This window comes from Physeter macrocephalus, chromosome 14 (assembly GCF_002837175.3).
Source record: "Physeter macrocephalus isolate SW-GA chromosome 14, ASM283717v5, whole genome shotgun sequence".
Classification (NCBI taxonomy): domain Eukaryota; kingdom Metazoa; phylum Chordata; class Mammalia; order Artiodactyla; family Physeteridae; genus Physeter; species Physeter macrocephalus.
Genome location: NC_041227.1, coordinates 30,434,788 through 30,456,556, shown reverse-complemented (window position 1 = coordinate 30,456,556; position 21,769 = coordinate 30,434,788). Strand labels below are relative to the sequence as shown.

The 21,769-nt window shown below is 40.6% G+C and overlaps 2 protein-coding genes across 3 annotated transcripts in view; one reads left to right on the top strand and one right to left on the bottom strand.

The window, feature by feature from the left end:
- MCM8 (minichromosome maintenance 8 homologous recombination repair factor) overlaps positions 1-11,686 on the bottom strand; it is a 44,316-nt gene extending 32,630 nt beyond the window's left edge. The window contains exons 1-7 of one of the 2 annotated variants that reach the window (XM_007123177.3): positions 11,368-11,686; positions 8,186-8,332; positions 7,805-7,888; positions 5,731-5,813; positions 4,593-4,742; positions 2,287-2,390; positions 968-1,166 (exon numbers count right to left, since the gene is read on the bottom strand). In XM_007123177.3, the coding sequence (XP_007123239.1) occupies positions 968-1,166; positions 2,287-2,390; positions 4,593-4,742; positions 5,731-5,813; positions 7,805-7,888; positions 8,186-8,330 (765 nt within the window). In that variant the 5' untranslated portion in view covers positions 8,331-8,332; positions 11,368-11,686. The other variant, XM_055090228.1, reaches the window with a different exon arrangement.
- Positions 11,687-11,740: 54 nt separating this feature from the next.
- Positions 11,741-21,693, top strand: TRMT6 (tRNA methyltransferase 6 non-catalytic subunit). The gene is made up of 11 exons (XM_007123178.1): positions 11,741-12,104; positions 14,643-14,770; positions 16,238-16,347; positions 16,898-16,989; positions 17,120-17,203; positions 17,469-17,593; positions 18,359-18,717; positions 19,109-19,194; positions 19,845-19,947; positions 20,048-20,134; positions 21,433-21,693. Exons 1-11 carry the CDS (start codon positions 11,977-11,979, stop codon positions 21,640-21,642), a joined length of 1,512 nt encoding a protein of 503 aa, XP_007123240.1. The 5' UTR covers positions 11,741-11,976; the 3' UTR covers positions 21,643-21,693.
- The last annotated feature ends 76 nt before the right edge of the window (positions 21,694-21,769 follow it).

Below are 21,769 nucleotides of genomic sequence, written 5' to 3'. Positions count from 1 at the left end.
CAACATCTAAAAAAGTTAAAAATAAGCATAGCATATAACTGAGAAATTCCTCTGCTAAGGAGACTTGTACAAGAATGTTCTCTGCAGCATTATTTAAAATTGTGAAAAACTGGAAACAGCACAGTGTCTGCCAAGAGCATGGATAAGCAGTGGCTATTCATTTACTCCACACAATAAATGAAAGAATTAGATATGTATTAAGATAGGTAGAACTCCAAAATAACCAAATGAAAAAAAGTTGTAATTTGCTACATTCAATATATCATTAATGTAATGATAAACATAAATAAAACAAATCCTACATATATAGTCAAGTATGAAAATGCAGACTTGAGGAATACATGCTGATTTCAGAATAGTGGCTCTAGGGGTGGAACAAAGTTAATGGAACTGAGGAGGGAAACAGAGAGACTTTACCTTTATAACACTTAATATTTTTTGTAAAAAAATTAGCTAAATATTTGCCAACTCATAATGGTAGTATACAGATATTAGTTACATTATTCTCTACACTTTTCTATAGCTTTAAAATTTATAGTTAAAAAAAAAGTTAACAAAAAAGGAATGCATCACTTTCCAACAGCAAAATAAAGGAAAGAAAACAATATGTGTACCTATTCAGTCAAAATATAAAAATATGAATGGAAAGAATACAGATTAACTTCAGGATAATGACTGTCTCTGGGAATGGTACAAGCAAGGGGTAAAAAAGAGACAAAAGCTGTACCAGTAATGCTTTACCTCTTTCAAGATACAGCTGGAGCTGGCAAAATGTAAATTCTGAGTGGTGGGTAGAGATGTTCCGTTTCTTTATTTTCTGTACCCTGAAGTATTTTATAATTTAAAAACTAAAAATAAACAATAAAAATAAGCTCTGTATTTAGAAACACTGGGAAATGTTTTCTGTAAATTGATTTGCCTTCTTTACCAAGATAAAGAAGGATGTAGTTAAAGAACATGGTATCACCTTTGTAGGAAGATTATATTTTCCATCTGGAAGAGAAAAACTCTGAATTTCTCCACATGCAGCACAAAGAAAAGCCATCTTGGTACAAAGAGGCTTTATATTACTGACACGAACCACTGTCCCTCTCAGAGCAATGTATTTTCCATAGTAATTTGCTCGGACATTCTTGAGCTGTGTTAAGGGCTCATAGTTGTATACCCTAAAAACAAAAACAGGAACATATTTATCTACACATTTACAACGAGCAGAAAGCTGAGGTTGTCTGCACTTTCACAAGTCCCTTTTAGAAGCAATTATGGAATTCTCAAACCATATCACCCCCATATATATCAGGAATTTTACAAGTATTAAATCATTCTTAAAAATAAAAAAAGTTAAATCTTCCCTTTTCCTCTTGTCTCATTGGCTGTTCTCTAGGAAAAAAGGAAAAAAATAATGCCAAAAGGAAAGTCTCAGATTCAGCAACTTCTGAGTCTCCAACTTCTTTTTCAAGAAATGTTAGGAAATGTCTTTTTTAAATTCTAAGGAAAAAAAAACAAACAACCTTGATAATTACCTTATTCATCTCTCCTAATGAGAACTTAAAATCTTATAATACAATAAAAAGTTGAATTCAAGAAAAAATTCCATTTGTTCTCTGTGTTTAATAGAAACCTAATAATTTTAACAAAATTTAATCACACCACTTAGTGTATCACATGGATTATTAAATGTAAATAGCAGAGTCTTGATAAGCATACATCCAAAATCAATGCTTACAAAAATTTGCAGGGGGCTTCCCTGGTGGCACAGTGGTTGAGAGTCTGCCTGCCAAGGCAGGGGACACAGGTTCGAGCCCTGGTCTGGGAAGATCCCACATGCCGCAGAGCAACTGGGCCCGTGAGCCACAACTACTGAGCCTGCACGTCTGGAGCCTGTGCTCCGCAACAAGAGAGGCCGCGATAGTGAAAGGCCCGCGCACCGCGATGAAGAGTGGCCCCTGCTTGCCACAACTAGAGAAAGCCCTCGCACAGAAACGAAGACCCAACACAGCCAAAATAAATTAATTAATTAATAAACTCCTACCCCCAACATCAAAAAAAAAAAAATCAGAAAAAAAATTTGCAGGTTCACAAATCAACTTATTTAGGCAGAAAAAGCTTATTTCTATCATGATCTCTTCAAATTCAGCAGGTTCACTTGGGTGTGATGACCAATGAGTTAGAAAGAAACTCATGCTTTTTATTGATTTCTTTGGCTTTATAAAATGAGGTTCTCACTCTTAAATAGTCTTTAATGCCTGTTTCTGAATAATACTTCAATACCAGCAAATTCCTCACCTTGTATGAATGTGTGGCACATTTACCATTGTTTCCCCATTTCTAGACAATCCTTCTTGGGCTTGTAACTCAGCTGCATGCCTTTCAAGATCCTTAGTTAACACCTAGACAAGACAGACATTTACTCAAAAGTTTGAAAACAAGATATCCTCTTGAAGCAGAACTCTTTTATAGAGAATATGAAGTTAAGAATATAAACAGTTCATGGGCTTCCCTGGTGGCTCAGTGGTTGAGAGTCCGCCTGCCGATGCAGGGGACACTGGTTCGTGCCCTGGTCTGGGAAGATCCCACATGCCACGGAGCGGCTGGGCCCGTGAGCCATGTCCGCGGGGCCTGTGTGTCCGGAGCCTGTGCTCCGCAATGGGAGAGGCCACAGCAGTGAGAGGCCCGTGTCCCGCAAAAAAAAAAAAAAAAAAAAAAAAGAAGAATATAAACAGTTCCAAAGAGCATATTAACAGAACTCTAATTGCCCTTTAAAATTCTGATATTTACGGGCTTCCCTGGTGGCGCAGTGGTTGAGTCTGCCTGCCGATGCAGGGGACACGGGTTCATGCCCTGGTCTGGGAAGATCCCACATGCCGCAGAGCAGCTGGCCCCGTGAGCCATGGCCACTGAGCCTGCGCATCCGGAGCCTGTGCTCCGCAACGGGAGAGACCACAACAGTGAGAGGCCCGCATACCACCAAAAAAAAGAAAAAAAAATTCTGATATTTAATTATGATTTCTTATTTTATAGTGGATTATGCTTTACCTGGGGTTTTGCTGTCCTTGGGCTGGAAAACTCCAGCATCCCTGTCTGCTACCTTCTGTCTTAACTAAACCTAGTATTAAAAGTCCTTACAGTAGCCCCTCAAAGCTATTCTGGATGGATTCTGGTGAAAAAATATTTTCTACTTCTCCAAATTCAGTGATTAAGATAAAGAAAATAAAGATGACTTTTGAAATAACCAATATTTACTTCCTTGGCATTTGACATTAAGTAAAATAAATATTTAACATCTACTTGTGTACAAAGCAGTATGCTGCCAGTCTGAAAAAATGAGATGCAAATATGCAGCTATAATTGCTACCATAAAGATTTACAGACAAAAAAACCATGTGAGTTTTGAAAAGGGGTCATGAGAAAGGTTTCAGAGTGACAACTGAGTTAGGCCCAAGACATTTGGACATGTGAGGCAAGGGGCATTCTATGCCAAATGGAGAGCACGTGTAAGAATCCTAGAGGGAGCTTAGTTTAGCTGGATGGCAGTGAATGAAGGAGAGCAGGGAGAGGAAGTTGAACCAGGTTATGGAAGGCTTTCAATGCCACACAAAGGGTTTGGATATCATTTGGCAGGAAAGAGTCACCACAGTTTCCAAGGACAAATCGTATTTTACCACGTATGGCAACAGTTAAGGAAAGATAATGAAGTCTTATGACAGAGGCTATAAGGATGGAAAAGAGGTGGATTTAAGAGATATTTTAGAAATAGAAGTGAAGGATGTGTAATTTAGACTTGAAGAACTAATGAGAGGGACTTCCCTGGTGGCATAGTGGTTAAAAATCCACCCGCCAATGCAGGGGACACAGGTTCGAGCCCTGGTCCGGGAAGATCCCACACGCTGCGGAGCAACTAAGCCTGTGCACAACTACTGAACCTGCGCTCTAGAGCCTGTGAGCCACAAGTACTGAGCCCGTGCGCCACAACTACTGAAGCCCATGTGCCTAGAGCCTGTGTTCCACAACAAGAGAAGCCACCGCGGTGAGAAGTTCATGTACCGCAACGAAGTGTAGCCCCTGCTCACCGCAACTAGAGAAAGCCCGCACGAGGCATAGAAGACCCAACACAGCCAAAAAATAAATAAATTAATTAATTAATTAATTAAAAAAAAAAAAAAAAAAAAAGAACTAATGAGCGAGAGGAGTCTGAAGACAACAGCCAAGGTTCCCAGCCTTGGGTCACTATAAATAAATTAATTAATTAAAAAAAAAAAAAAAAAAGAACTAATGAGCGAGAGGAGTCTGAAGACAACAGCCAAGGTTCCCAGCCTTGGGTCACTAGCAGTGTATACACCTTTGCAACGAATCTTTGTAATGAACCCTCACCTGGATACCCTGACCTCCTCTGCTCTATGTCCAGTCCTCAGTACCACTTTAATCCACCCTAAACCCCACCACACCTATGAAGTCTTCCTCTGACAGGATAGCAACCTTTCAGTTCTAGCAAAGGTCTGTTGGTAAAAAGTAAGAATCTTTTAGAGAAGGTACTGTTACTATGAAATCTTCCTTTAAAATTTTGACAAAAGTCTCACAAAATCAGCACTTACCTGATGTACTGCCAGACCCATGCAAGCCAGGGTTTTGTCAGGTGTATCCCTTAATTCATTTGCTATATTTGGTATCAATTTAGCTATATCGTCATCTTTTGTCAGTTCTTTAAAATCCACCAAAATACTTCCCTTTCTTTCTATTTCATCCTATAAAATATTAAGGTATGAAAATAATGATTGCTTTTTTACCATATATGAGCATTCAATCACATACTTTGAGAAAGCATATAATGTTAATATAGTGATAATATCAGCTCATGCAGCTCAATATTAAAAAAACAAACCCAATCAAAAAATGGGCATAAGACCTAAATAGACATTTCTCCAAAGAAGACATACAGATGGGCAAGAAGCACATGAAAAGTTGCTCAACATCACTAATTATTAGAGAAACGCAAATCAAAACTACAATGAGGTATCACCTCACACCAGTTAGAATGGGCACCATCAGATACAATGGAATATTACTCAGCCATAAAAAGGAACGAAACTGGGTCATTTGTAGAGACATGGATGAATTTAGAGACTGCCATACAGAGTAAAGTAAGTCAGAAAGAGAAAAACAAATACCATATATTAACGCATACTTGTGGAACCTAGAAAAATGGTACAGATGAACCGGTTTGCAGGGCAAAAATAGAGACACAGATGTAGAAAACAAACATATGGACACCAAGGGGGGAAGGTGGTAGGGTGGTGGTGGTGGTGGGATGAATTGGGAGATTGGGATTGAAATGTATACACTAATATGTATAAAACAGATAACTAATAAGAACCTGCTATATAAAAAATAAATTAAATTTAATTAAAAATTTTTTTAAAAAATATGGTGATAATAAGTACTATAAGTTTTGTGCCAAGCACAGTTCTAATATTTAAAATGTATTAATTTATTTATGTCTCTTAACAACCCTTTGTGGTAAGTATTAATAATACTCTCATACTCTAATGATAGATAAGAAAACACACAAAAGAAAGTAATTCACCAAAGTCCACATTGCTGGTAAGTGGGAAGCTAGCAGCTGGACCAAGGCAGTCCAGTGTCTATAATCACAATCACTAGCACCTCAAATACATTGTTCAATAAGATGACACATAAAGGTGGACTAGTAGCTTTGTTATGCAAGAACCTTACCTTATCGTATAAATCAATACGCCTTGTGAAAAAATTTTCAAATGCTTGAATCTTCTCAATAAAAGGAGAGCTGTCGCTGTAAACTAATCCAACAAATATGGCATCAGCACTAATAAAAATTACACACGTACAAGCATATTTTTCATGAGACAGAAGAAATACTATATACATGGTAGATTACTTCTAATTGCTGTACATTCTGATTACATTTAGATAAGAACTGGTATAGAATGTAAAATAAGATTCTAAAACAAGTTTAGGTCTGCATAATCTGAAAGGCAGATAGGAAGTGTCTCTCTCTAAAAGCACCAATATCTGAAAATCTTTACATTGAGCTGTGACACCTAGTAAGATCTACTAGTTCAAACAGCTTACATAATAAAGAGGAAATTTAAGCCGCATAGCACAGGGAGATCAGCTCCATTCTCTGTGACCACCTAGAGGGGTGGGATAGGGAGGGTGGGAGGGAGACACAAGAGGGAGGGGATGTGGTGATATATGTATACGTATAGCCGATTCAGTTTGTTATACAGCAGAAACTAACACAACATTGTAAAGCAACTATACTCCAACAAAGATGTTAAAAATAAATAAATAAAATATGTTGAGGTTTAAAAAAATTTTTTAAAGCCAAAGCTTAGCACACTAACTAAACTCTTATTTCTTTGCAAAGAAAATCCTACTAGTCCAAATAGCCATTTGCCAAACCCCTTCCTGAGATCAGGAGAGGCAGACTACCACTCGACTCTGGTCTTAAAACTGTAAAGTTATCTTCCACATTGTAAAGTTCTATAATATTTTTGAATTGGTCTCCCACAGAGAAACAGTACAATGAAGCAGTTCGGAAGTACAACTGGCCAAAGGCAACTTGTGAACTACATTTTTAGGACCAGTCCAAAGATCACTTCTAGTATTCTAAGCTAACTGCTAGGGAAATATTGTGGGTGTTGGTGGCTAATGCATCCTAAAGCAACAAAAGACACATCAACTATGAAACATAACATTTCTATATACCAGAGAAAAACAGACTCTCAACACAGAAAACATTTGTAAAGCACTTCATTCATTCACAAAATGAATATTGAGTGCCTGGTATGGGGCAAGATGCTTGCCCTTAAGCAGTACAGTCCCCTGGGTAAAAAAAACACAGATACACATAAACACAAAACCATATCTCATAACAAGCATATGATACTATCAGAGCACAGGAAAGATGATTCTCCAAACCCATACAGACAGATGTATGATGTTAACTGATGTTCTGGATTACAAAAAGGAGATTCCTTAACTATGTTTCTACACAAACTATGTTGGCTGTTGTCTCTTGATTCCAAGCCTACTCTTCTATTTTCAGCTTTGTGATTCTTCGATCAAGATCTGCACAAGGAATTTCCCAGACTCCTGTAAGATTCTGACAATTAGAGACAACTTTAGAGACTGGCAGGTGGTAGGAAGGAAGGAATTTATTCTTGTTTCCAATTCTTTTCAGCATCTCTCCAGCTACAGAGGATAGCTACAGTTCTAGCCTCCAGCTCTAAGCACCAACCATGCCACTCTCCTGCCAGAATTACCAGCAGCAACCTGCTTAATTCACCTCGGTGGTCTGAGCACAGCTCTGAAAGATATCCTTCAGAGGTCCACCCTTTGTGGGGTGCCCCTCAAAGGTCAAAGCCACAGCTATGCTGTGGCTCCTCCTTTGAATTCTTAGGTTCTGATAACCTCAGCACTACTTATCTTTTGTTCCCTCAGGCATAAGAGTGGTTGTTGCTTTCCAAAGTTAACACTATCTGGGAGTTTCCCTCAGTGTTCCCTTTTTGCTCTTTCAGTCTTCTATCTGTATACCCAATTCCCTGTATTAAATCCTCTTTCTGAAATACCTAGTGTGGTTTGTTTTTCTGACCTATAGAAAAATGAAAAATTATGCTCTTGAAACATAAACATAATTCAATTGTTTGGGTGAACTAAGATTAAAGAAGAGGGGATATGTAAGCCAAATGAACAGTAATATGAAATGTAGCATCCAAAAGAAGTTAAGGAAAATAAGACTTATGGTACTTTGCACTTTTAACTCTACCTTCTGACAAATACAGCTTCCAGCCTTTATATGGTATGAATTGATCCAACGTTGATTGTAGTAGCAAAGACTGTGGGGTTTGTTCTGAAAAAACAAACAAACAAACAAACCCACAAAAACAGAATACTAGGTTAATAGAAACAAACATTTTCTTTTCCTACTTGCTTCTCTTTATAACAATGAGACCCTGACATGTTATTAATAGAATATCTAAGTTACAGATTTCAGTAAGAATTTTGGATATTAACATCCAAATATTACCTTAAGGGTAATGTCAAATAAAAGACAGACAAATTTGAGTTAAACTGCTTTTCATGACAGGCATGAACAGAGTCCTTCACTAAGGAAAAAAAAAATTGCACTACCATTGGCCTCCCCTACCAGGATGTTTTCCTGTGGCTTTATTCAGGTCAGGTCTGTGCTCTAGTTCTCTCCATTTTCCTGAGAAGCTCCCACCACCTCTTCCTCTTTTCCAGCTTTGAAATCTTCCTCGTCCAAATCCTCTGCCTCTGTACTCTCCATTCATGTCTTTTAAAAGATAGAGATTAGGAAAGTCCTCATCAAAACTATAGGAGAAATAGTGCTCCTAAACATGTATTAACATAGTAAATAAGAAAAATTAATATATATTCTAGTTTGAGACCAGCAATGTTGTACAGCATGGGACAAACCCCAAACACTCTGCAGTGATTCTTCTAATCCTCATCTCTTTTTAAGGCATACCACAGGTGTTTAACCAAGTATACTGAATGCTTATGCCTTTTCTTATTTTTGTCATGGGATAAAAATAAGAAAACGTACCATACCTGTTTTCATGGAACTCCCACAATAGAAATGAAAATTAGACAAGTAATTAACTCTAAGATACCTCTGTAGCGTTGTGAGAATTATTACAGGACAGCACTGTCTGAACATTATCCTGACCTGTGACATTAGGAATATATCATCATAGCTCTTATATATAGACAATCCAGCTGTGCCATATCCACTTTTATCAGAGATACATGGATATCCTTTTTTTAAAAAATTAATTTTTTTTTAATTTTGGCCACACTGCGTGGCTCGTGGGATTTCAGTTTCCCGACCCAGGCCATGGCAGTGAAAGCACCAAATCCTAACCACTAGACCACCAGGGAACTCCCTGGATATTCTTACATAGGTATCTAAGACAGATCTTTCTGGGGAAGCACAGGAGTGGGACGGGTACATACATGTTTCAACCTTTCTTTTCCTGTAGGGGCCAAAATGGAAAAGAAGTTAATTTTCCAGATTTAGAACGACTGTGTTAAAACGACAATGAAAGCAAGATCATTTCTAGGCCAATACTGATAGATGGGTTATTTGCAATTTTTAGATAAATCTGTTGAAATACAATAAAGTTTTTCTGAAAGCATATCCATATTTGTTAATATCATTTTTGGGGCTAACTATCCCTTCCTGCTTTTTTCTACTTCGTACATGGTGAGATACTCATTTTAAAAAATATTTTATTTTATTTTTTGCCACGCCGTGCGGCTTGCAGGATCTTAGTTCCCTGATCAGGGAACGAACCTGGGCCCACAGCAGAGAAAACGCTGAGTCCTAACCACTGGCCCACCAGGGAATTCCCAAGATACTCATTTTTATTAAGCTCTAACCCATAAAGATAGTTCCTGGTTGAGAAGCAATAAATCAAAATATAAGTGATATTTAAAAATGGGTTTTAAGGGGCTTCCCTGGTGGCGCAGTGGTTGAGAGTCTGCCTGCCAATGCAGGGGACATGAGTTCAAGCCCTGGTCCAGGAAGATCCCATATGCTGCAGAGCAACTAAGCCTGTGTGCCACAACTACTGAGCCTGCGCTCTGGAGCCCGCAAGCCACAACTACTGAGCCCATGTGCCACAAGTACTGAAGCCCGTACGCCTAGAGCCTGTGCTCTACAAGAGAAGCCACCGCAATGAGAAGCCTGCACACCGCAACGGTCGCTGCAACTAGAGAAAGCCTGCGCACAGCAAAGAAGACCCAACGCAGCCAAAAAAATTTTTTTAATGGGATTTAAAATAATTCATATAAATAGAGCACAGGGCAGTGAAACCATACTGTATGATACTGTAAGGGTGGACATGAAACCATGCATTTGTCAAATCCCACGAAACTATACAACAAAAAAAAGAGTGAATCCTAATGTAACTATGGATTTTAATAACAATGTATCAATTTTGGTCCATCAATTGCAACAAATGTATCACACTAATGCAAGATGCTAATAATGGGGGAACTGAGGATGGGGGAAGGGAAGAGGACCTATATGGGAACTCTGTACTTTCTGTGCAATTTTTATAACAATAGTTGTAAACCTACAACTATTCTAAAAAATAAAGTCTGCTGAAGAAAATAGTTTACTCGTACAACTCAATATCCAAAAAATGAACAGAGGACTTGAACAGGCATTTTTCCAAAGAAGACTTAGAGATGGCCAAGAGGCACATGAAAAGATGCTCAACATCGTTAATCATCAGAGAAATGCAAATCAAAACCACAATGAGATATCACCTCACACCTGTCATAATGGCTATCGTCAAAAACACAGCAAATAATAAATGTAGGGGAGGATGTGGAGAAAAGGGAACCCTAGTACACTGTTGGTGGGAATGTAAATTGGTGCAGCCAGTATGGAAAACAGTGTGGAGCTTCCTCAAGAAATTAAAAATAGGGACTTCCCTGGTGGCCCAGTGGTAAAGAATCTGCCTTCCAAGGCAGGGGACGCGGGTTCGATCCCTGGTCAGGGAACTAAGATTCCACATGGCGCGGGGCAACTAAGCCCCCAAGCCACAACTACTGAGCTCACGCACCTCACTAGAGAGCCTGCATGCCGCAAACTACACAGCCCACACGCTCTGGAACCCGCGCACCACAACTGAAAAGAAGAGAAAACACGAACGCCACAACTAGAGACAAGCCTGCACACCACAACGAAGAGCGCTCGCACCGCAACTAAGACCCGACACAGCCCCCACAAAAAAAAAATTAAATGAAGTATAATCTATAAAAATTGAATCACTATGTTGTACACCTGGAACTAACATAACATTATAAATCAACTATGCCTCAATAAAAGAAAATAGTTCATATCCTAAGAATAAAAATAAATAAGAATATATCCATAGACTGTAGTGCAATTCATTACAAGACAGCATATCTGCATCTTTATTTAAAGCGATTTACATTAGTAAATAAGTTAATAACAAGTTCATGTTATGGGCACTAACAGGGCTTTGATAATCATCTAGACCACACCATACGTTAAGAAACCAGAGAAATTAAGCGAACTGATCAAGATCAAAGTTGTCTGTTGACAGTACTGAGCTCAAACTTCGTCTCCACATTCCCAAGCTGAAGTGCTCCTTCGACAATGCTACGTGCCGTATCTTTTTTAAACGAGGTAATATGGTGAGAACAACTAGTAAAAATTCCAACATAAATGCAAGAGGTAGGACTTGAGAATGGGTAAAGGCCACCCGTTGGGCTTCTATGCTTGGTTACATACCCCACTTCATTTAAGTCTCCTCAAGACTAAGCTCTTACTTGCAAAAGATGGAGGTCCCAAAACTCTCTTAGTTCATGGCTGGGCTGGTTCTCCCTTCCTTTCGGGGGGAAGCACGACGGGGCGGAGAGAAAGACTCAGCGGTCCGAGCTCCTCAGGTGAACCTGCCCAAGCCCCACAGACTCTTCACCCTCAGCTCTCCTGACGTCCCCGCGCGGGTTCGAAGCTCGTCTGTAGGAGCGGCTTGGGGACCTCAGCTTCTCCACCGAGGCCGCACAGCGGAGCCGGAAAATGTCTGGAGCAGGGCGCCACAACAGCACGGCTAACCAAAGCCCAGTTTTCCAAGTTCTTTTTTGGCGCTTCTGTGACGCACTTCCGCCCGAAGCTGCGGCGAGACCGGAGGGGCGTGACGAAGGGCAGCCAATCAAGGAGATCGGCCTGACGGAAGCCTTGAGGCTCGCGGAAGCTGTCCTGAGTTTCTTACCGGAAAGCGGAAGCGGCGCGCAGCACGTGGGGGCGGTGCCGGTCGGAGGGCTTTGAGTCCTCTTGGTTTGTGGGAGGTGAGGCTGCCAGCGGCTACAGCCCAGGGCCAGGGGCAGAGCGCGGGGAACTGGAGAGACGCTGCGGAGCTCGGAGACCGGCTGAGCGTCATGGAGGGCTCTGAGGAGCAACCGGGCCCACGGCCACCGCATCCCGGGGACCACCGCATCCGCGACGGCGACTTCGTCGTGCTGAAACGAGAAGATGTGTTTAAAGCAGTGCAAGTCCAGCGGAGAAAGTAAGTCGGGTCGCTGGCCTTAGGGGTTCTCCGCCCCCATCTTCTAGACACCCTCTCCCTCCAGGGTTCCATTCTTGGATTCCCAATCCATTCTGGATTCCCAATCCTCTCCCTCGTTATCTCCTCTCGGATCTTCCCCCAGAGGCCTTTGCCCCCAGGATCCCATCCTTGGCCCTCGAGATCTCCCTCACTCCTTCTCTCTTCCTACAGAACCCCCCTCCGTGATCTCATACTGGCCCTCTATCTTAAGCATCTCACTTACTCTTTCCAGGGTCCTTTTTCCATTCTTGGCCCTCAGGTGCTCCGCCCCTCTCTCCAGGCCCCCACCCCACCCCCTGTCCTGGGGTTCTTTCCCCAGGTTTTGAGTTCTTCTCTCCTGTCTTCTCACAGAACCCACCCTTCACCCTCTAGTCTCTTTTCTGCCTCCCAGAGCCCCGCTCATCACAACTTTATTTTGTATTCTTGAAACCAGTGCTTTTTTTTTTCAGAATTTCTGATTAGAAATGTGTAAAGTGCTAATACTAATTATTTAAGCTTTTTAATTGAAGCATAGCAGTGCAGCAAAGTCCTTAGGTTATACGTTCGGTGAACGATTCCATGTGCAGATGAACCTTTGGTTTTTCTTTCCCGTATTGTCCTTTTAAGTTGCTTTATCGTGAGATGTTTGAGTTTGCTTCTTATAAATGTGCTGTTTTAGATAAGAGCTTTTCATTCCCAAGGAGACAGACAGTAACATCTTTATTTCTAAAAAGTATTCTTTAGACATTTATTTTGAAACACTTTTCATCAGTTTTCTTGGAAAAAGCCATAGCATTGGTTTCCATTTTGTTCAGAAAATGACTCTTTGAGCTCAACTACATCCCAGGCCAGACTCTTCCTTCACTCTTTCCTCGGGGCTGCACTCATCTGGTTGGGGAGAAGCAATCCTGCCTCTATGAGTGGACTCTGCACATCCCCCTCTTCCCCAAGGAAGGTGTGGCTCCATGTCCTGCTGACTGGGTCCCACTTTCCTGACTAGGGCAGTGACCTCCTGTCAGGCCAATCAGTTTGAGTGACACACCCTTCTTTGCATATCAGACCAGCTGCCAGGGGGTAAACCCAACCCAGCTCAGACACAGTGTTTCGCTAGCACTGGGCTACTCAAAGGATGAGGCGGGAGAGAGTACACATCTGGGCTGAGCTGAGTTTCAGCTTCTCTGAGGGGATTCATGTCAGCAAGTATTTAGAGTGTCTGTTATGTGTTAATCACTGAGGACCCAGCAAAGAGCAAGAATTGGCCTTGTCTGGATACTTAGGATCTTGGAGAAATTCACTCAGGTGGTTCAAGTAAGGAGACTTAATGAAGATGTGACACATACACATACAGAGATGTGACAAGGTTTAGAGAACCAGTAGAGACTGGTGATGCATCCAAGTGTCTAGAATTGTGGGAAGCCTTCAGCAAGGGAGCCTGTGTGATGTGGTCTGTGCATTCTGTCATGGTCGGCCTCTTGGGGCACAGAGAAAGAAAGAGAAGGTGTAGGATGGGGCATAAAGAAAATTAACCAGTGTACATCTTTCAGAATTCAGAGTTCTGTTGATATGGGCCATGTCCTGAAGCTAAGCAGGGCTTCCTGAGATCCATTTGTTCTTTGCTGGGTAGACCGTGTGGTGCAGTGGAAAGAACCAGGCTTTTAGGTCAGGCAGACTTGGATTTGAATCCCAGCTCCTACTGTGTAACTGAATCTTGGGCAAGACACTTTTCCCTCAGTTTCAAGTTTGCTCATCTGGAAAGAGCTGTGTCCCAGGATTACTTAATTGAGAATTAAATCAAAAAGTATGAAACACCTGGCACATACTACCTAACCCCTGATCGACACTCAGTGGGTGTTAGTTTTTGTCTTTTAAAAGGAAAGTTTTTTGTTTTTATGGGATTTCCCTTTTAAATTGTAAAAAGATAAAAATCTGGGTGATGGGAAAAGCTAACATTGTCTGGGCCTCAGTAGAGCCTCATCAGTGTTAGGCACTGTTTACAAATGTGTAGATTGTCAATAATGTTCATATGTAAATATCATTTGCTTTTACTGGATGATTTTCAAAGAAAATGGCCAGTTAGGCCAGGGAATTTGTTAAATCCCTTGTCATCTCAGTGATTGTTCAGTTTTGAGATTTTCTTGTGTAAGTTACAAGAGGCGTCACAGTGTGTGTCTCATTGGCATGGCAATCTTGCTACTCAGGAAATCCAAAGTTTGCGAGTTTGGACATCCTGTCAGACAGTGCAATTTGGAGCCAAACAAATGCCTCAGAAGAGGAATGTCTTCTGTCCTTGTTTCTCATTCCAAATTCAGTGTTTTTGTGGCTTCTTTATTAATTTTGTGCAGTGTTTTGTGTTTCTGGCCCCAACCCAGTCCTCTCTAGTTCATTTGTTGGTTCATGGTCAGAGATAATGCTGCTGATCATCCTTTAGGGAGAATGATTATGAAATAACCTAGATTGAAAAAATCTTTCCTATACTGAATACAAATGAGATTCAGCTAATTGATTGCATTTCTTCCCCAGAAAAGTAACTTTTGAAAAACAGTGGTTCTATCTGGATAACGTCATTGGCCATAGTTATGGAACCACATTTGAAGTGACCAGTGGAGGAAGTCTTCAGCCTAAGAAGAAGAAGGAAGAGCCTACTTCAGGTGCACTATACTACTTAGGATGTATGAAATAGATGCTCTTGAGCTGTCTACTCAGAAACCTGTCAACTCGAATTAATTCTAGAATGCTAGCCCAGGCTGTCCCCAAAGAAATCTAAACTCATAATCTAAGAGCTGTAACTTAGTGGAATGAATTAGGGTCTGCCTTTGGCTTTGAGATACCTGGGTTCTGACTCCTGCCCATCATTAACCAGCTCTTCGACCTTGGGCCAGGTATTTGATGCCATGAATCCTTGCAGCTTCATTGTAAGAGTGGGTGTGGAGCCCTGTTGGTGTCTAGAAGTTACCAGCTCTTGAGGTAGTTAGCATATAGGGTAAGGATAAGAGGTCTGGCTTTGAATTCAACTGACTAGGTTTAAGTTCCAGCTTCATCACTTACTTTGTAACCTTGACCTAGTTATTTGGTTTCTCTAAGTTTTATATTCTCATTGGTAAAATAGGGCCATAAACACGTTTAATGCCCAAGCTGTAGTGAGTGTTCAATCATATGACACAGAGGAAGTTCTTAACAGTGCCTTGCCTGTTAGAGTAACGACCCCATAATTTTAGTATTATTGTTAATTAAAATTAAATACTTAAATTTTTATCAAAATAAATGTGCTTAAATATTTTATTAATAAAATTAAAATACTTAATTATTAAAATTAAATAATTAAAACACTATTGAAGTTCTGGTTCAAACTAGTTTATTAAATACTTTTAAATCAACATTCATGTTTTTATTAAGCACCAGATATGTTCTAGACATGATTAAGCAGTGCAATTTCAGCAGTTCCTTAGATAGACTATCCCATAAAATTTATTTAGCAGTGGGGAACACCAAAAATAAGCAAACAGCATAATTTCAGATGGTGATGTGTGCTGTGCAGATGATAGAGCAGGAAGGTGTACTGAAGGCTGATTGAAAGATGTGAAACTTGGCTGAGATGGTGAGCTCAGCCCTGAGTGATGGAAAAGATCCACCCACTTGGAGATGTCACAAGAGCATTCCAGACAGAGGGAGCAGCAAATGCCAAAGCCCCGCATTGAGACCATGCTGCTGTGTCTAAGGAACAGAAAGAAGGGCAATGTGACTGAGTACAGGGGTTGAGAAGTGAGCCCTGGAAAGGTAGCCAGGGGCCAGGTCATATACAACCTTGCGGATCGTCTTTGAATTGCTACTGGAAGCCACTGTGGTTTTGTGCGTTGGAATAGGTGAGCCAATTTGCATTTTAAAAAGAGAACTTTGGTGTCAGGTAGATTGTAAGGGGACAAGAGTGGGAACAAGAATATGGGTGAGTGGCTTGGAGTAGTCGTGACAAGAAAGGATAGTGGATTGGGGTGGGGGCAGTGGAACTGGAAGGCCAGATTTAAGTGGCTGATGGGCTGGATGTGGATACGAACTTAGAATAGGAAAGATTTTTAAATAATTTCAAATCATACATGTCATAGAGCAATTTTCTTCCTTAGAGACCAAAGAAGCGGGCACTGATAATCGAAATATAATTGACGATGGGAAATCTCAGAAACTTACTCAAGATGACATAAAAGCTTTAAAGGACAAAGGCATTAAAGGCGAGGTAAAATTCAAAGGATTTTTTGTTTTGTTTTCATTTGGTATTTAGGAAATTGCTTGCATTTTAAAGCAGACTTCTCCTAAGGTAAAATGTAAAAATACTGTACACTTCTGTTAAAAATAGCTTAAGTGTATATGCAATTCAGTATGTCAAAGATTTTGTTTCTTATAGGCAGGAGTGTAAGTGAATGACATTACTAATAGTGTTAGCAAAAGGGAATTTGATAACTTAGTGCATATCAGAGCTTAACTTTGTTCATTTTCAGTAATGTTTTCAGCCAGTGTCTTCAGGACTGACAGTTTTCTTTACCTCTTTTCTCCCTTTATTGTATATGTCTGTTCTTTTACTTTGATTTAAATGGAGTTTAAAGTACTTACATTTTAATACAAATTCTAGATAGAGTATAAAAATACAAAGTTCACCCATTTGGACTTCTGTGGAAAAGGGCCTGGAGAATCAGACCTTTGGATACATTCTGGGGTAAGAAACCTTTGAAGTTATCTGTGCTGTGAAAATAAAGTTTCAGGAAATCTGCTTGCTCCTTTTCTTATAGGAAATAGTTCAGCAATTAATTGAAAATAGTACAACATTCCGAGACAAGACAGAATTTGCTCAAGATAAATATATAAAAAAGAAGAAAAAGAAGTAAGTAATTTTTGTTTTTAAAAGGATGAAAATATAAAATCTTTTTATAGATTTATAAAATATATTATTAAAAATAAAATATTTTTAAACTAGCTTTTTAAAATTGATGTTCTGTGTTTCCTTCCCCCAGATATGAAGCCATGATTACTGTTGTGAAGCCATCCACCCGCATTCTTTCAGTTATGTATTATGCAAGAGAACCTGGAAAAATTAAGTACGCTTTGTTTCCTTTCAAAAGTATAATTGGGGGAAAGTATATCTTTAAGAAAGTCATGATTTTAAGTAAAATGAAAATCTTGCTCATCTGCATAAAGTGTCTTCCTACTTCATAAATTGTAAGTCCTTTTTTACTATTGCCTCCAAAGCAATCAGTAATCTTATCAACATCATTTTTATGAAGCAAACAGAACTTGAAAAATTATGATTAAAATAGCAGACTTTGCTTAGCCTTAAATGAATGAATCATTTTTTTTCCTTAGCCACATGAGATACGATACACTAGCCCAGATGCTGACGTTGGGAAATATCCGTGCTGGCAATAAAATGATTGTGATGGAAACATGTGCAGGCTTGGTGCTGGGTGCAATGATGGAACGAATGGGAGGTAAGATTTAACGTTTTCAAGTTCATTAAAACCCTACCATGATTTGAGTCGAGGGGTCTAAAAAACTCAAACTCATGGAAAGTGAGGTTTAGTTACTGGAAGCGAATGAAATGACTTGGGTGTGCCTGCACAGCTCCAGTCTCTGGGACCTTCCTCCGTAGCCCACATCTCCCAGGCTGAGCTGTGCTGGCACTCCCGACTCAGTGTCCTTTCCAGCTTCTGTGTCAGTGGGGATGGTTCTGAAGCCTGTGACTGGCTAGGACTTCCAGGACCGTGATTTCAGTTAAACTCTTGGATAGCTGGTGCTCATTTTATTGGCCTGAATTGAGAGTGTAGGGTGAGAAGAATACTAGGGATGTATTCTGTACTAGAAGAGTACAACACAGCCTGATTTGTCTGCCCTTTTTATGACCCTGTTGAAGGTAAGAACTTTTAACTGCGCTGTTTAAAGATTGGACTTGGGGATGCTGAGAACCAATCACCAATCATGTGACATACAAAATTTTTATGGTCACAGGGCTTTACTGTAGTGTCAAGGGGGGTACACTTCTTTAAGACTTCCTGTGTACCTGTTTGGAATTATGTTACCCCCATTGGGAATACGCATGGACTCCAGATGGACCCCCAGAGGAGCTGCATCACCTTCAACCTCTGAACAGCATAAAGCAGAGAGACCTTCAGTCTCCTTACTGTGGAGTACCCCGAGGGTTGCATAGTCTAGAGCTGCCTCCATTGAGCAGATATTTATTTCTTTTGTCTGTTCAGGTTTTGGCTCCATTATTCAGCTGTACCCTGGAGGTGGACCTGTTCGGGCAGCAACAGCATGTTTTGGATTTCCAAAATCTTTCCTCAGTGGTCTTTATGAATTCCCCCTCAACCAAGTGGACAGTCTCTTAAATGGAACATTTTCTGCTGAGATGTTATCTTCAGAGCCAAAAGACAGTGCTTCGGTTGAAGAAAGTAATGGCACACTGGAGGAAAAACAGACTTCAGAACAAGAGAACGATGACAGCATGCCAGAGGCCCCAGAGAGCAATCACCCAGAAGAACAAGAAACAATGGAAATTGTCTCTCAAGATCCAGACTCTAAGGAGCCTAAAGAGAGAGGAAGCAAAAAGGATTATGTAAGAATGTTGAGTTCCCACTACCCTCAATATCTTCCTCAGGCTTCATTTAACTTCATGTAAGCCCTGAGATTTGATTTGGCTTTGGAGCATCAGCTCCCAAGATAACAAATATCAAAACAGACAGAGAAAAAGTGTGTGTGAGTGTACACATGTGTGATTTAATCTTTGGGATGGAGCTTTAGAATACAGAAGCATTGTATAGGTGGCTGCATGGTGGTGTTATAACCAGAGGGCTCTCTTATGTGTTTTCAGCTTCCTTATAAATGATCTCCTTCTGTTGCCTTAGTCCAAGTTGATAAATATTGTTAAAATGTTTTGACAGACCAGTGTTTCCATAAACCCGACTGAATGACCTCAGTATGTTGGTATCTTATTTTTCTTCTTGAAGATTCAGGAAAAGCAGAGGAGACAAGAAGAGCAGAAGAAAAGACATTTAGAGGCTGCTGCTCTGTTGAGTGAAAGAAACGCAGACGGGTGTGTTGATGAAAGAACACAGGCGACATCTTGGTGCTCGTGGGCTCTGCTTCAAGCAGATTAGCATTCTCTGCTTTTCTGTTTTGGTTGTAGTGAGGGCAAACATGATGATTCTGTCTTGGGTTTTTAAAGAAAGGAGGCTGCATCTGGCAGAGATGGGAAATTGATTATGCTGGTTTCAGAGTTTTAGAAGAAATTGAAATTTCTCCAATGATGGCACGTCAAATTGGGCTGTGTAGTCCTGCTAGGTGCAGGTTGGGGGGCATTCCAGTTGATGTGATACTGCCTAAGTAGCATGGGCTAAGGAAAACCTGACAGGAAAGGCAGATTCAAGTATCTGCAAAGCCAGTATTACAATGTTGGATTTGCTTCCAGATTTTTTTTTTTTTAAATCAAGACTGTCATTAGAGTTGCCAACTCTAAGTTGGCTGCTTAGAGTTGCCAAGCACCATGAGAGTTTATAATCCAGTTTGTGTTTCCTAGAAAGTAATAGCTCGTGATTTTATTGTTGGAATCTCTAGAATGTTGTATTTAAAGTGCTTCCTTGTGTGAGTCATGCAAATAAATACGTGATATTTTAAATGAATTTTAAAACCTATGCTCTGCTTTGGGGACATAGAGAAATAATTTGTCTAACATTTTCCTTGCAGTTTAATTGTAGCTAGTCGTTTCCATCCCACTCCACTGCTGCTATCTTTGCTGGACTTTGTGGCTCCTTCAAGGCCGTTCGTGGTCTACTGTCAATATAAAGAGGTAATACTGAAACAGAGTGGACAGGAATTCTTGCATCTGAATGTTGATTCTCAAATTGCACCCTCAAAATAATTATTAACACAACTGTTTATGCCTTTAGCCTCTGTTGGAATGCTACACAAAACTGCGGGAAAGAGGAGGGGTCATCAATCTCAGGCTGTCTGAAACCTGGCTCAGAAATTACCAGGTATGTGTTCTCACAGCCAGTCCCTGGGAGCTGCTCTCCTGGGTCGCTGGCTCTGCACAATAGTGCCAGAAGCTGTTAAATAGGGATCTCCCTGTTTCTATCTATAGAGATGAAAGAGTCTCACGTCTATAACTCAAAGAAAGTGCCCTGACCTTTTTTCTTTTTTCACGTCATTGTCTATTACTCAGATACCCGAGTCCAGAGACATTTAAAATGCAAACAACTATGGTTCGTGTTTCCCCAAGGCCTTGAGATCACTGTAGAGGGAATAACTGATAATAGCAAAATCCCTAGGCTAACAAGAAAGTGACCCTTTCCTTTCTGCTGGGATGTCTTTGCAGCAAGTGTTCAAGAGTTCCTGGTGGGCTCTGTGTCAGTTCAGGTCCTCTGGAATGTATATGTGAAGATAGAATTAAAAGTGTAAGAGAAATGCCTGTGAAAGATAAGACAAGAGGGAGCAGGATTAGGCAGGAAGAGCTGTCAGACCGTGATACAGGTCTGATGCCTGTGACAAGTGGGAGGAAGGAGGGGAGGGGAGGAAGAGCATGCAGTGCTGCTCTGAGAAAGTCTCAGCCAGGATGACGAGGAACCCCAGAGCAAAAATTGCCCATTAAAGGAGTCCTGTGTTGGACAGAAATGGTCCAGTTGTGGTACCCATGCTCAGTTATCAACGTGAAATGGCCACCCTGGGTGTGAATCTCAAAGAAGCAGCAGCTAGAGGCATTCTATTGCTTCAGCTCACAGCCAGTTCCCTCTTAGAGATCTGGGGGTGCACCTCCATGGCTGTCACAGGCCCTGCCCTGCTTCCTGGACATCTTACTTAATCCAGGACACTCTGCAGACCTGGGAAACCCTGTTCTTCATGGTAGTCATCTTATTTAGCTCTGGGAACAGGAGAGAAGAATTTTTGACAGAATTAATAGAGTGTTGGAGAAGGAAGGCTCTGGATGTATGTCCAGTAGCTACTTCTCCATGGACCCAGCTCCACTGTTGACCATGAAGAAAGAGTGAGAAAACCAGGCCCAGAGCACTACACAAACCAGTTGCCCTTTCACCACCAGAAACTTGCTTCAGGTTTAAGAGAAATGGTTTCAGTTTTATATTTCAAAAGAAAATCACTTAAACCAGTTTCTACGCTTTTATCTGCACTGTCATGTGAAAGATGGACCTCCTTAGGAATTGGTCTGATTAAACTGGTCTCTCTGTGTCGTTTAAATTCTCATTTCTGGCATGTGTATTGTTAACATGGCTTTATCTGCTTAGGAAAACATGAATGTCTGTTTTTCTGTCTTGATTAGGTTTTGCCAGATCGAAGTCATCCCAAACTACTGATGAGCGGAGGTGGGGGGTACCTTCTCTCAGGCTTCACTGTTGCCATGGACAACCTTAAAACAGACCCCAGTCTCAAATCCAGCACCAGCACTTTAGAATCACACAAGACTGAAGAGCCAGCAGCTAAAAAACGGAAGTGCCCAGAGTCTGACTCAACCTTTCAAAAATTGCTTTGATTTTTGTTCTCAGACATTATGCAATTAGTAAGTAAACTTTAAATGCCATTACTAATTGTATTTTCATAGCCTAAGAATGAGAACATGTCTATACCCCTGTTCGTGGGAAGGACAAGTAAGCCTTTTG